Here is a 13,879-nt window from a genome sequence, read left to right on the forward strand (position 1 = left end):
CATCTCTGTTTTTCCCATCTTCGGTTTTATAATAGTTAATTCACTGCTCACTGCTTTTACAAGTTACTGTATACACAGCCAGGTATATTTTCTTGTTTGTATTTCATTATCCTGGTTCCCTGGAAATGGACAAAAAAACCTGAAAATTTTATTTTTGCCTGTTTTTTTCTCCATAAGTGACTTTATGTTGACTTTATTTTCAAAATTAAATAATTAATGAACATATTGTCCTTATATTCTGAATGCTTTGTGTTTTGATTGTTTTACAAAGTGAATCCTCAAACTAATCTGGTTCACCTTATAGAAAACTGCTGGGAACAATTTGGTGTGAATCTCTCAGTAATGTATAGTTTGGGTGAGTTTTTTTGGGGGGGATGGATTGCTTTTACATAAAATCATAATCATGAGATACATAACTGCTCTGCAACATGCCTTTTTCACTTAACATTATGCCTTAAGGCCTTTCCAAGTTAGTACATAGAACTCAACTGCATTTTTAAAAGTGCCATACTGTATTCTTTTGTTTTTATTTAACCAGCCACTCTGATTAACATTCAGGATATTTATTATTCTTGCAATAGCAAACTGCTTCAAAGAATAACTATATCCATCTTTGGCACTGCAAAAATTTCTGCAAAGTAGAGATCTAAAAAGTAGCACTGCCAGTTTAAGAGGTACCTGCATTTTAAATTTTGACAGATGTTGCCAAATTGTTTTCTTAAAACAGTCACCTACAATATACCAGACTACCTGTTTCCCCATAACTTTCTAAACCATGTGTTATCACTCTTCAACTAATTTTCATTATCATACTTTTACATTTCTCCCTAATCTCGACGGAGACTGTCAGATGTTTATTGATCATCTATATTTCCTTTTCTGTGAATGCATATTCTTGTTCTTTACCCATTTTCTATCTACTCATGGGGGGGTTCTGAATAATTAATATATTCCATATTTTAAAAGTCGTATTTTGGTCATATGCTGCAAATATTTTCTTTAAACTTCTAGACTTGGTTTATGGTATCTTTTTTCATGCAGGAGCTGTCAAGTTTTATTTAACTAAATCTGCCTAACTCTATCTTTAGGCTTAGGAGTTTTAGGTCTTCCTTTTGTGTCTTCCCCACTCAGTATTATAAAAAATAATAAAATGCCAATTACTTAATTTTATTTGCGTGTGTGTTTTAAACATTTAGCTCTTTGCTTCTCTGGAACTTGCTTTTTTACTTTTGTGAAGTGGGAATATAACTGTATTATTTTATTTTATTTTATTTTATTTATTTGAGAGACAGAAAGCATGAGGCAGAGGGAGAGGAAGAAGCAGACTCCATGCTGAGCAGGGAGCCTGAAGCTGCTCGATCCCAGGACCCTGGGATCATGACTTGAGCAGAAGGCAGATGGTTAACTGACTGAGCCACCCAGGTACCCCAATATAACTGCATTTTTCCTCCAAAATATAAATGATTGTTCCAAGACCACATATTGACCCTTTTCATCCTGATGTAGAATGCCACTTTCAGCATATGTTAAATTATTATATAAAGTGGGATCCATATTTTTGATCCTTATTTGATCTATTTATTCTCTCAGAAATAGTACACTTAAAAATAATCAAAATTATTAATTGAACTTTGTAATAAATGGATTATTTTTATATCTTATAGAGCGAGTTCTATCACTGTTTTATTTTTTTTTTAAGATTTTATTTATTTGAGAGAGAGAGAGAGACAGAGAGAGCCCAAGAGGGGGTAGGGTCAGAGGGAGAAGCAGACTCCTTGCTGAGCAGGGAGCCCAATGTGGGACTCGATCCCGGGACTCCGGGATCATGACCTGAGCCAAAGGCAGTCGTTTAACCAACTGAGCCACCCAGGCACCCCTCTATCATTGTTTTAAAGATCATGGCTTTTACTGAACATTTTCTTTTCTTTTTTTTTATTATTTTTTAAAATTTTTAAAAAATATTTTATTTATTTATTTGACAGAGACACAGCGAGAGAGGGAATACAAGCAGGGGGAGCGGGAGAGGGAGAAGCAGGCTTCCCGCAGAGCAGGGAGCCCGATGCGGGGCTCGATCCCAGGACCCCGGGATCATGACCTGAGCCGAAGGCAGACGCTTAACGACTGAGCCACCCAGGCGTCCTCTTTTCTTTTTAAAAAAAGATTTTATTTAGGGGCGCCTGGGTGGCTCAGTTGTTAGGCGTCTGCCTTCGGCTCAGGTCATGGTCCCGGGGTCCTGGGATCGAGCCCCACATCGGGTTCCCTGCTCAGCGGGAGCCTGCTTCTCCCTGTCCAGCTCCCCCAGCTTGTGTTCCCTCTCTCGCTGTCTCTGTCAAACAAATAAATAAAATCTTAAAAAAAAAAAAAAAAGATTTTATTTATCTGTTAGAGAGAAAACATGAGTGGAAGGGAGGGAGAAGCTGACTCCCCACTGACCAGGGAGCCCGATGTGGGCTTGATCTCAGGACCCAGGCCAAAGGCAGATGCTTAACCATCTGAGCCACCCAGGCACCCCTGAACACTTTCTTTTTCTTTTTTAAAAAGATTTTATTTATTTTTCAGAGAGAGACCATGGGAGAGCGCAAGAAGGGTGGGTAGCAGGCAGGAGGAGGAGCAGGCTGCCTGACAAGCAAGGAGCTCTGTGTGGGACTCCATCGCAGGACCCTGGGGTCATGATCGAAGTGAAAGCAGACGCTTAACCAACTGAGCCACCCAGGGTCCCTGAACATTTTCTTTTTAAGATGAATTATAAAATCAGTTTGTCAAGTTCCAGAAAAATTCCCATTGAGAATTTGTATTATGATCATACTGAATTTGGACAGCATTGAGCTCCCTACTCAGGAACATGATTTATCTCTCCATTCATTCCTCTCCTGTTTTATGTCCTTCTGTCAAGTTTTATATTTTTATTTATATAACTTTTACACATTTCTTATTAGATTGATTCCTAAAGTTTTTGTTCCCATTTTGAATATCATCTTGAATCCATTACCTTTTTCAAACAATTTGATAAAATCAGTTCTAATAGTTTTATCTATTATCATAGTTTTCCAAGCAGTAAATCATAGCGGTTTTATCTCTTCAATATTTACAGCTTTTATTCCAACTCATTAATTCATCATGTTTTTACTGAGCACCTACTGTGTGTTAGGCACTGGTTATTCAAGAGGTGGGGGGGGACTTAGCAATTAATAAAAGGGCAAAAACCCTTGGGATGAAAATACTAGAATTTACATTTCATTTTTTTTTTTTCAGAACTTACATTTTCTTTTTTACACGGAGCTCGAGCTCACAACCCTGAGATCAAGACCTGAGCTGATATCAAGAGTCAGACGCTTAACCGACTGAGCCACTCAGAAGCCCCTAGAACTTATATTCTAATTGGGAAATGAGTGAGGGAGAAATAAAAATAAATAGGAAAAGTACAGTTACCATATGGTGATAAGTGGAGGATTGAAAGTCCTAAGAGAAGGATGGGTTGCCGTTTTAAAGAGAGATATTAGGAAAGGTTTTACTGAGAGGACATTTGCATAAAGACCTGAAGGAAGCTAGAGAGCAAGCTGCACAGTAAGTGCAAAGGTCCGGAAGCAGCAATGTTTACAGCAAAGTGAGGAAGACAGTAGTAACAGGAGATGAAGGGGGGGGGGGGGGGTGGAAACTGGATTAGAGTCTCGTCAAAGTTCATGATTTGAGATTTTTCTTGGAGTGTTTTGAAAAGAGGGATGACTTATATAAGATGATTTCTATTTTCATAAGATGACTTTATTTACTGTATTGGAAACAGACCAAAGGGGGACAAGAGTTGAACCTGAGAGACCAATTAAGAGCCTACTGCAAGAAGTAGATGATTATTTCTTTTGCTTATCATTTTTTTTTATTAAGTAGGCTCCATGCCCAGCGTGGAGCCCAATGCAGGGCTTGAACTCACAACCGTGATTCAAGACCTGAGCTTATATCAAGAGTCAGATGCTTAACCAACTCAGCCACCCAAGTGCCCCTCTTTTGCTTATCTTATTAGCTGAAACCTTATTATGTTACTTGATTTAAATCAAGAATGAATATTAAATTTTAAGTAGATTTTGGGGGGCATCTACTAGTCTGTTAATTTCATTGATAGATTTTATTTATTTATTTATTTAATTTATCAGAGAGAGAGAGAGGGAGAGAGTACAAGCAGGGGAAGCAGCAGAGGGAGAAGCAGGCTCCCCACTGAGCAAGGAGCCCAATGTGGACTCGATCCCAGGATCCCGGGATCATGACCTGAGCCAAAGGCAGACGTTTAACTGACTTAGCCACCCAGGCGTCCCTCACTGATAGATTTCCTGATGATGAACAACTCTTGCATTTCTGGGACAAATTCTACTTATGTGTAAAGCTGTTTTACCATACTTCTAGATTCAATATACTATTTTTTTTTTTAAAGATTTTATTCATTTATTTGAGAGAGAGAGCACATGAGAGGGGGGAGGGTCAGAGGGCGAAGCGGACTCCCCGCCGAGATGGGAGCCCGATGCGGGACTCGATCCAGGGACTCCAGGATCATGACCTGAGCCGAAGGCAGTCGCTTAACCAACTGAGCCACCCAGGCGCCCTCAATATACTATTGTTTTATTTAAATGTTTGCATTTGTAGTTCTCCTTTGTGTTCTCCTTGTTAAGTACCAGGATTATGCCAGCCTCAGAAAGCAAGTGGCAAGTTTTCTGAGGTATGTACTTAACTCTGCATGCTTTCCACTTCTACCTCCCCTGATAACTAACACTGTGCTCCTACTTGGCCACAGTTTCCAATTTTGACTTACCCAGGAGCAAGTCAGGGCAACTGGAGTCCTTACCAGGGATTTCCCCATTTTAGACCTGGAAGAGAAATGGCCTCTAGGGTCATAGCGCAGGAAGAATGTGTATTTGGGGTTGTATGGATAGAGGCAACTATTCTGATAGAAGAGTTTTGGTTCCAGTTCTTGAGGCCCTAGTTTCTGCACCTCTTCCTGTAGGAAGTCTATATCCCTATTATTCCTTCCAGTCACATAAGGCAATGCATTCTTTTTACTTAAAACCTTTGAGTTGGGTTTCTGTCATTTGCAACAGAAAACATTCTTCTTAATACAAAATCAATCCCAACATTTAGGGATGAAGCATACAGACATCTATAACTTTAAAAAGCATTACAGGGGCACCTGGGTGGCTCAGTCGTTAAGCGTCTGCCTTCAGCTCAGGTCATGATCCCGGGGTCCTGGGATCGAGCCACGCATCAGGCTCCCTGCTCAGCGGGAAGCCTGCTTCTCCCTCTCACTCCCCTGCTTCTCCCTCTCCCACTCCCCCTGCTTGTGTTCCCTCTCTTGCTGTCTCTCTCTCTATCAAATAAATATATAAATAAATCTTAAAAAAAAAAAGGCATTACAATATAAGATGGATTGATGGATAGAGGAATGGATATATAATGCAAATACAGCAAATATATTAAAAGTGTAGAATCTAGGTATGGATACACATGAATGCCACTGAACAATTCTTTCAACTTTTCTTATGAACATTTTCATAATAAAATGCTGGGGGGAAAATCAACTGTAAGAGTAATATAAACAAGTCTTATCAGCATTAATTTGGACTTCAGGTACTGATTAAAAGGAGCTACTGTAGGACTACTAGGGTTTAAGAAACTTGGCCCTGAGTTAAAGTGGCAATTATATACTCCCCTTGCAAAACTAGAGACTTGGGGGGGTGTCTGGCTGCTCAGTCAGGGGAGCATGTGACTCTTGATCTCAGGCTTGTGAGTTCAAGCCCCACACTGGGTGTGGGGATTACTTGAAAATAAAATTAAAAATAAAAAGAACACTCCCCCCCCAAGGAAAAAAAAACAACCCTAGAGACTTGGAAGAAAGGCAAAAGGCAGGATGTGTAGCAAGGCAATAAATGTCATTTCCCACCAATGTCTTTGCTGGGGCAACAACTTGCAATGGAAAAAGCAATGCCAATGTTAAAACATGGTTAACCACTGACCATAAGTGACTCGAACTGAAAGGACATATACATACACACACAAGATATGAATGAGAAATGCATTGGCATCATTAAATATTTGATGACTTTAATTTTCTCCCAGCACTTTCATGGAGCTCACCAGAGTCATTACTAATCCTAAGCAATATAAATTTCATTCCATATTGTTACCTCCCTATGGGAGAGACGTTTACCCAATCCATATCCATTCTCCCATTCTTTTTAACTCACAGTACCCCAATTTTATTTGGGGCAGCAATGGCCCAGTTCCTCTGCTTCTAGAGCTGACCAATGAGACATGAAGAAGCCAACATGTGGAAGCTTCTGGAGAACTCTCTGAAGGGAAAGAACCGACTTAACTAGGAGAACTGTCCTTTCTCTTTCCCCTTGCCTGACAGACATTATAGCTGGAGTTCTTCTGGCCATTTTGTGACCATGAAGCCATGGAATCCACTTGCTAAGAACACCAAAATACACAGAAGAGGCCTGGTTCCCTCCCTGATGACTTTATATAAGGACTAGCCTGCTCTCCTTAGACAGACATCTTTTGCAAAAAAAAATAAACCCTTAAGTTAAGTCATTATTGTTAAGCATTTTTTATCAGCTGCCAAACGTAGCTCCAACCATTAGGCCACCTTATCTAAAATGGGTAAAACTGGTGCCCAATTGCAATTCAAGTCTACACATATTTCATGAACTGGGGTTTATAAGACATTCCACAAACAAAATTCAAGAAGTTCAGAAAATGCTACCCGCCACAAGTGGAAAATGTTATCTGGAAGTCTGTTCATGATATTCTGGTGTAACGACATCTTATTTTCCATTTTCTTCCTTTTCTCTGTCTTTCTCTGAGCATTTCCTCACACAGTCTGCTCTTTGTAAAGTCAGTTTCACAAGTCTTCATTCAGAAAGCATCCACAATTACTTTCCCTCACTTCTTTGACTATTAAATGCATGCCAAATATAAATGCAATGTGGGATCCTTGATTGGATCTTAAAGTAGAAAAAAGACGTTAGTGGGAAAACTGGAGAAATTCAAATAGTCTGGAGTACTAAAAGCCAAGTAAACAAAAGTTTACTTAGTAAATTAAAGCACTATACTAGTATTAATTTCTTAGTTTTGATAAATGCACGTGGTTATATGTAAGATGTTAACATTAGAATAAGCTGGATGAAGGCTATATAAGAACATTCTGTACCATATTTGCAACTCACCTATAAATCTAAAATCATTTATTTCAAAATAAGAAGTTGAAAACGAAAAACATGCCAAATGAGTTGATTTTTCCTCAAACCAGGGCTCAAAATCACAGATAAACGTTTTAAACACCCCACATTGCAAACCCTTTTTCTTTTCCTTTTTTTAAACTTTCAGGGCAAAACAACAATAATTTAAGCTGTGTAACTCTATAGGGCATCTGCATCTCATTCACTCCCTTCTCTCAAAATTAGAACATCACAGAAAAGCCCAAGAGCTATGAAACATTTTCAAGATACTGTACATTATTAATGCCACCATATTCACTAAATTAAGAGTCCTCAGTACACAGTCATCCCAGATACAAGTGAGAAGGCAGATACTCAGACCTCTACCTCTGGGTAGGAAATAAGACCATAAAAGCCTAACTAAGCAAACCCTCTTTGCTTCTATAGGCACCACACCAAGCCTCCCTGGCCAGCATCTAAGCAAGTGTACTGGAGGTAAAGCTTTGCATTTTCAGATATACAATGCTTTGCATTCTGAGTTTTCTTAAGGCAATACCCATCTGTACAATATCAATTATTATTTCTGTGTATCTGTGAACCCAAAAGAGTACCATGGGTATTGGCTACTGGCCAATAAATATCACCTAAAGAGATAACTTGCCCTTGTGAGGCTTTACTGAAGTGCTCTCTGTAGAACATCACTATCATAAACCACTGCTCACCATCTAGCTCACATGTGATTCTTCATTCTCTGAACACCTATGAAATTTAACATAGCCCACATCTTCAACTGTAATTATTCTCTATTCATTCAATAAATAATTAATGCAAGCAATATTTCATAATAGCTTACAACAGCAGTTCATATTTACTGAATGCTGTCTATGTGCCAGACACTGATCTAAGTACTAGGGCAAACAATGTGGGAAATGGCAATAAAAAATGGTCCCAGGCCTTTGGTATTCCAGGGATAACAAAGCAAGTCCTTCCTTGTTAGTCCCTTAACAAGGAAGAAATTCCACCTGTACATGGTATAGAGGATCCCCAGCACAGGAACCCCTTAATCAGACTGTTTTGCTAGAGCACATCCTCCAATGGCTTCTTAATAAAGGGTGCATGTGAGGTCAAACTTTGAGAATTTGCATGTGTGAAATGTCTTTATCCATCCCTCACACCTGCTTGAGAGTATGGATGGATACTGAATTCTGGGAAGGAATCCGTTTTCCTTCAGAAGGCACTGCTTCTCCATTATCTTCCAGTTTCCAATCTTGCTGCAATCCTCTGATTCCTGACCCTATCTATGTGATTTGCAGATATTCTTTTGACTTTATAGCACTCAAAAATTTCATGATGTTCTACCTTGGCATGGATATTTTTAAATTAGTTGTGCTGGACTATCGGAAAGTCCTTTTGATCTGGAAACTCATGTCCTCTGGTTTTGAGAAAATCAATCAATTAATTAATTAGTTTATTTATTTAACTTCTTGCTTTATTTTATTTTGGCTGATTTCTTCATGCCATCAAACAATAACCACCCGCTAGCCCTTCTTGTTACAAATACCTATAAACGTCTAGGTCATTCAGTTCTCCACATTCCCTAAAGATTTTTAGCTTCTCGTTCATTATCTCTTTTGCTATTACTACTCCCACCTTCACTCATGATAATTTCAGTAAGCACTAAGACAGGTAATCCTCCCACTATCCTTACCTCTCAGTTCCTTTACTCCTGTCTTCCAATGATGTCCTCTATCCTACTTGAGCCACACACTTCCACAGTGTCCACGTCCAAACAGCTCAACATAGCTGAAGGAAAAGCATACAACCATGCTAACCGGGTCTCACCTTAAATTTATGACAACAAACAGCAAATGCACACTTGTAGCTGCCTGGCAATCCTAAAACATTTCCTTATTTAACTCATTTTCCCCAACTCTCCTGGATGGATTTTACACCTTCTTTCTTCTCAAACTTCTAACACCTTCTCTACTCTTCATTTTTAGCTGAAGATCTGCCTTCTTATTTATCTGCAAATATAGAAGTAAACAGAAAAGAATTTTCACTTTCTTCCACCACCAAGCTACCAACACACTAGCATTTGGGTCTATATACTCACCACAGATGAACTGTCCATGCACCTATACAGCCTGAGGCCAATGTATCTATTTATGTCCTAGATCCCATTCCCTCTCACCTGCTCAAGGACTTCACCCCTGCAATTGTCCCTTCTTCTAATTATCATTTTCCTCTCTGTACTCCATCATTCCCATCAGCCTCAAATGTTTTAGGGAGGCTATAATGTCTGTCCACCTAAAAACAAAAAGAACTCTAACACTTCTACCCTTCCAACCAGGGCCCTATTTCTCTGCTTTCTCTGATAGCCATAGCCCTATTATTCTGCTCTCTCTCATAGCCAAAGCCTTATTGCCCTGCTCTTCAATCCTTGAAACAACATCATTATGACTATCTATACGCACTGTCTTCAATTCTTCTCCTCCCATTTTCTCTTGAACCCACTGCACCAAACCTGTTCTTGTCAAGGTCACCAATGACCTCTATGTTACCAAATATAATAATCTATTCTTAGTCCTCATCATCCCATCAATGGTACTTATCATTTGGCTTTCCATGACTCCTGGATTCTTCTCCCATCTCAGAGGTAGGAAGCCACTTTCCATCAGAATTTGGAAACCATTGCTACACTGTCTTTCGTAGATGGGATACCCCAGGGCTTGGATGTTGGTCTTCTTTATCTACATTTGCTCCCAGGATCTCTATCTGGTCTCAAAGATTTAAATAAAAATGTGGGAGTCATCAGCGTAGTATTTCCAGTCCCAGTTTCTCCTGAACTCCAGATTAATATACCCAAACTTCCTATCCAATCTCTCCATTTGGATATCTATTAGGCAACTCAAAGAATAAGGCCAAACCTGAACTCTTATTTTCTCCACAAAACTGCTCTAATTCCAGTGTTCCCAGTATCAGTAAATGGCAATTTCATTTTTCCAACAGTTGAGCTCAAAACTGACTATGCCTTCTTACATTATTGTTCCTTCAGCCCTATTTCTTCCTCAGTACTTATTTCTCAACACTCTGTATTATGATTTGTACTGTTTTTATCTCTTTCCACTTATAAAGGAGCTCTTTGAGGGCAGTGGCCTACCTTATTTGTCTCACAGCACCTAGCCCAGTGTATGTTGGATTATTTGTATAAAGAGGAGTAAAATTTAAACTGATAAACAAGTCCTGAGGAGGATCAGGTCCTTCTGCAGAAAGAGATTCTGAAGTAGGAAAGCATTATTTCAGCTATTTCCACTGGTTCCTTAGCACAAGTCAAGATATTACTTGGTAAGAACTCCAAAATCTCAGTGGCTTGAAACAATGAAAGTTTACTATTTGCTCTGCATGTCAAACATAAGTCACCTGGAAGTTTGCTTTGAGTCCCAGACTGATGGATTAGCCACTACCTGCAACACCAACAGTCACCACAGTAGAGGGAAAGATCGCGGCAAATCATACACCAGAAGCTTTTACCATGAAGGAATACACATCATTCCTGAACACACTGACTGACCAAAAGCAACTCATAAGGCCATACCCAACTTCAAGGGGGCAAGCAAGTATAATTATACCACATGCCCAGGCGGCGGAAACCAAAAATAGCTGATGAGCAGCACTGATGACTACCACATCCTGAAAAAGCAGCTTCTAGTTCTAAGCAACAGCATTTTAACTCCTGATCTCTATTCCCCATCTGTGAAAATGAACTCCATTGCTAGAAGGGAACCACACATTTGCAAAGTACTACCTATGGGTCTTTAGGAATGTAACTTCACCAGTTAGGCCTGCCTCTTTCATCACTCAGGAGTCAGAGTGCTGCAAAGAATCCAAATATGGGTGACAGGAAAGTGCTGAGCCCATACCTGCCACTCAATGTCAAAAGTCAGGAAAAGGCTTGAATGGGTAAGAAAAGCATGTTCAGTTATGTAGAAGTAGGGTAAAAGAGGAGAAGTCTGACTCAATTTCTTTTTTTTTTTTAAAGATTTTATTTATTTATTTGACAGAGAGAGACAGCGAGAGCAGGAACACAAGCAGGGGGAGTGGGAGAGGGAGAAGCAGGCTCCCCGCGGAGCAGGGAGCCCAATGTGGGGCTCGGTCCTAGGACCCTGGGATCACGACCTGAGCCGAAGGCAGACGCTTAACGACTGAGCCACCCAGGCGCCCCCTGACTCAATTTCTTTTAACAAAGGTAAAACAGGCCTTGGGGTCCTTGCACTACCCTGTGTCTGAAGACCAACAAGTTTCACTCAAACCAGTTGTTTTAAGATTCAGAGTTTACGATTAATAAAGTTAGCCAACATTAATTTAACAAAGAAACACTATTTTTTAAAAATGCTGTGCACTGCCATGTTCCTAGAAACAAGGAAGGCAGCAGTTATTTTAGAGATGGATTTCACTGGGAAGCTTTTTTCTCCTAAAAGTTTCAAAGACTCAAGATTCCTAAGCTCAAAATGATCTGGGATGAACCCCAAGTCTATCTGGAGCTTAGATTTAATGGATGGCTGCTCCAAATTCTTAAGTATCCTGTGCAGGGGCGCCTGGCTAGCTCAGTCGGTAGAGCACGCAATTCTTGATCTCAGAGTCGTGAGTTGAAGCCTCACGTTGGGCATGGAGCCTACATTAAAAAAAAAAAGAAAAAAGAAGTATCCTGTGCAGTTTCTATTCTGTACAAAGTTCAAATACTTTCTAACAGTGAAAGTGGCTGCCAGAAATGTTAGGACAGATTGGAGATGGTTACCATAAGCAACTAAACACTTAGAACACAAGGAATTCCACTAAAGAGCAGAGCAGGAATTCAACCAATGTCACCTGCTAAATTAGAAGCAAATTAGGACTCCCAAATGCAACCATGGCTATCTAGCCCTACCTCTCCCAACCTTTATTCATTCAACAAACAGGGGTGGGGAAGGGATGCCAAGAAGTAAGCGAGGGACAGGATTTTAAGATTTAGTTCTTGCTCTCCATGAATTTGTTCTTGTTAAAACAAAACAAAACAAAAAAACAGATTGGCGAGCAAAAAGTTAAAAATACAATGCCTTAAGTACCATAACAAGGATACAAGAAGAACCATTTTAACGTATAAGTTAACAATCTCCTTTCAAGGGAACAACATATTTGCTTTGCTAAGTTATTAAAACAGAGAAAAAGCAAAACAAAACAAAAAAAACCCTCTTCTGGTTTAATGACAGTTTAGCAGATCCCAAAGCCTATTTCTCTCCCTCTTCTTTCTTCTCTCTCAACGATCTCTGCCGCAAATGCTCCTTCATTCCAACCTCCACACTCTGCTAGCGGCCTCATAACAGCTCCATCGCAAACAATGCCCAGACTATCAAGGTCAGCCCCAAAGGCACTGGGAGCAGAAATCGGAAACGGGTCTTCCTATAACGAAAAGGGGCGGGGACCCTCCCCATCCCAAGGCACCCAGGGGCTCTGTCTCTAGCCCCAGGGGCTTAGGGTCCGCCAATTCCTCAGGGGCTCGGGGTCCGCCAATTTTGGGGGTTCTAGGCCTCTTTTTCCTATTCATCCAGTTAGTTGTCTCTCCTGCGCCTCCCCCCAACCTGAGCTCCCTATTGTGGAAGGAGGGAGAGTCGTGATGCAGGCTGGGGCATGGGGAGGTGGGGGAACGCGCAATAGGGAAGATGCTGTCAGCGTGTATGTATGTAGGGGGCGGGAGGGGGGCACTCTTTAGGGATGATGCTGTCAAGGCGGAAGGCCCTAGAGGAGACCTACTGTATGGGGAGATTATAGGTAAACCGTTTCTGGGGAAACCTATTCGGGGGTTCTACCCAAAGGAGCTACTGTGCGGGAAGGTCTCCACAGATAGCCGTTTCTGGGGGAAATATTCTAAGAGGAAGGCAAGTGAGTTACACATAGAGAACCCACTGCAGAGGTTCTCCACAGGGGAACCTTTCCTGGGAGAAACCTACAGGGACGGGGATGTCATAGTAGGGGGTCTCCACAGAGGTGCCGCTGTGGAGTTGTCTACAGGGGAGCCGTTGTGGGAGCCGCTACACAGGGCGCAGTTCCTGGGGAAACGTCCCTCAGGCAGCCGTTTAGGGAAAACCATCTGCAAGGAAGCCATGTCGGACCACGCCCTGCGGCGGGAGGCGTCGCCCGACCCCAACAGCCCGCAAGCCCCGGCCCGGCCGCCCCTCTGTAGCCTCGGCCCCGCGTACCTGACGGAGGGCGACCCGCGGCCGGAGCCGCCGGGGGACCGCGCGCGGGGCAGCCCAAGCCGGTGCGGGGGGTACACGTCCATGGCGGCGAGCGGCGGAGGAGGACGCTGCCGCGGCGAGGGTCGCTCAGGCCCGCGGGGCAGCTGCAGGCCCACTGCGGCCGGGCGGGGCGGCGGGGCGTGCCGGGTGGGCGGGGGGCGCGGCGCGCGGGGGCACGTCGGGGCGGAGACGGGGCCGGGCGCGCGCAAGGATTGTGGATGGGGGCGACGGGACCCGTTGGGCTGGGGGTGGGCGCACCGCCGCAGGGCCGCGCCCTCCTTAAGCTGCGAGGCAGCCTGGCCGGACGTGGGGAGCGCGGGTCCCCAGGATGAGGGTTTCCACGCCGAGGCTCTGCCCTGTCCTCAGGCCCCGCATCATGGAGTGGGGCTCTCTGTTGCGCCCCCAGCC

General features: G+C 42.2%; 1 protein-coding gene across 1 annotated transcript in view; it reads right to left on the reverse strand.

Moving 5' to 3' along the window:
* CUNH20orf194 (chromosome unknown C20orf194 homolog) overlaps nt 1-13,584 on the reverse strand; it is a 133,200-nt gene extending 119,616 nt beyond the window's left edge. The window contains exon 1 of the mRNA XM_032419913.1: nt 13,433-13,584. Coding sequence (XP_032275804.1) covers nt 13,433-13,515 — 83 coding nt within the window. The 5' untranslated portion in view covers nt 13,516-13,584. The remainder of the gene's footprint in view (nt 1-13,432) is intronic.
* Between the last annotated feature and the right edge of the window lie 295 nt (nt 13,585-13,879).

This window comes from Phoca vitulina, unplaced genomic scaffold, assembly GCF_004348235.1.
Source record: "Phoca vitulina isolate PV1807 unplaced genomic scaffold, GSC_HSeal_1.0 scaffold22, whole genome shotgun sequence".
Lineage (NCBI taxonomy): Eukaryota > Metazoa > Chordata > Mammalia > Carnivora > Phocidae > Phoca > Phoca vitulina.